A 1122-nucleotide genomic window follows, 5' to 3' on the forward strand; every position below is an offset into this window, starting at 1 on the left:
ATAGATAGATAGATAGATAGATAGATAGATAGATAGATAGATAGATAGATAGATATTTTATAGTATGTTTGTTTTACTTGTACATTGTTCCACATAAGCATTTCTGCATTTTTTAAAGAAAAACCAAAATCAACAACTTCTAGTAATTTTTTGAAGACCCCCCATACCACAGCTTGAGGACCCCTGGGGGTCCTGGGATCCCAGTTTGAGAACCTCTGCTTYAAACCTGTGACGTGCATACACTTCAAATACAGTCAAAGAAAACATCTTTATATTTAGGAAACTTAACATATTACACAGAATTTTACCTATTTTGTCACACTTTGACAGATTTTATTTTGAATTTGGCTCAGTCAACGTGAAACAGGAAGTGACATCAATGGAGAACTTTAAGACAGAGAACTGTGTTTTTCTTTTCTTTTTTTTCATTAAAACAAAATTAATTTGAACTCTGAGTCATCATCTTTATTTGTGACTCAAAATAATGTAAAAAAAAAAAAACATCACAGTCTCCTGTCTACTGTAGCACTCTGTTCACATGCAGACAGTCCTCTTTGATGTCACTTCCTGTTTCTTCACATGCAAATATCTCAACAACTGTTCATCTCATGGGCGTGAGATTTTTTTTTAAACTCACGCTCAACATTACATTTCAAAAAATGCGTTTTTAATTATTACAAAAAATTTGATATCACGTGCACTTTAACTGGCTTTTAAATTATTTGCATGAATAGATTTATGATTCATGATGAGGAAGACTGAGAACTAGAAAGAAAGGGTACAAGCTAATTTAGTCCAATATTTATGTATACATTAGTGACAGCCAGTTGTTTTTATGTTTCCATGTTCTTCCACTCGACTCACCTTTCCGTAGGTCTTTTTGTACGCTGCCTTTATCTGCTGACGCTGATCGTTGCAGCGAGCCGTCAGAAGCATGAGGATGGTGTCTTCATTGGTACCTGAAACAGTTAAAGTATGTGAGCCATCACATCAAAACAAGGATTAAGTCCAAAAGTTGTGTAAGGAGAAATAGGCAAATATAGTGTTTTGACTAAAATGTTAACAAAAATTACATTTTGTCAAAATATAATGAATAAAAGCCTTATTAATGTATCATTTGAA

The 1122-nt window shown here is 33.3% G+C and overlaps 1 protein-coding gene across 1 annotated transcript in view; it reads right to left on the minus strand.

Moving 5' to 3' along the window:
* anxa5a (annexin A5a) overlaps positions 1-959 on the minus strand; it is a gene marked incomplete at its 5' end in the record, with an annotated part of 16973 nt that extends 16014 nt beyond the window's left edge. Inside the window, 1 exon segment of the mRNA XM_014020252.1 lies at positions 865-959. Coding sequence (XP_013875706.1) covers positions 865-959 — 95 coding nt within the window.
* Between the last annotated feature and the right edge of the window lie 163 nt (positions 960-1122).

The sequence above is a fragment of the Austrofundulus limnaeus genome, unplaced genomic scaffold (assembly GCF_001266775.1).
Source record: "Austrofundulus limnaeus strain Quisiro unplaced genomic scaffold, Austrofundulus_limnaeus-1.0 Scaffold246, whole genome shotgun sequence".
Taxonomy (NCBI): domain Eukaryota; kingdom Metazoa; phylum Chordata; class Actinopteri; order Cyprinodontiformes; family Rivulidae; genus Austrofundulus; species Austrofundulus limnaeus.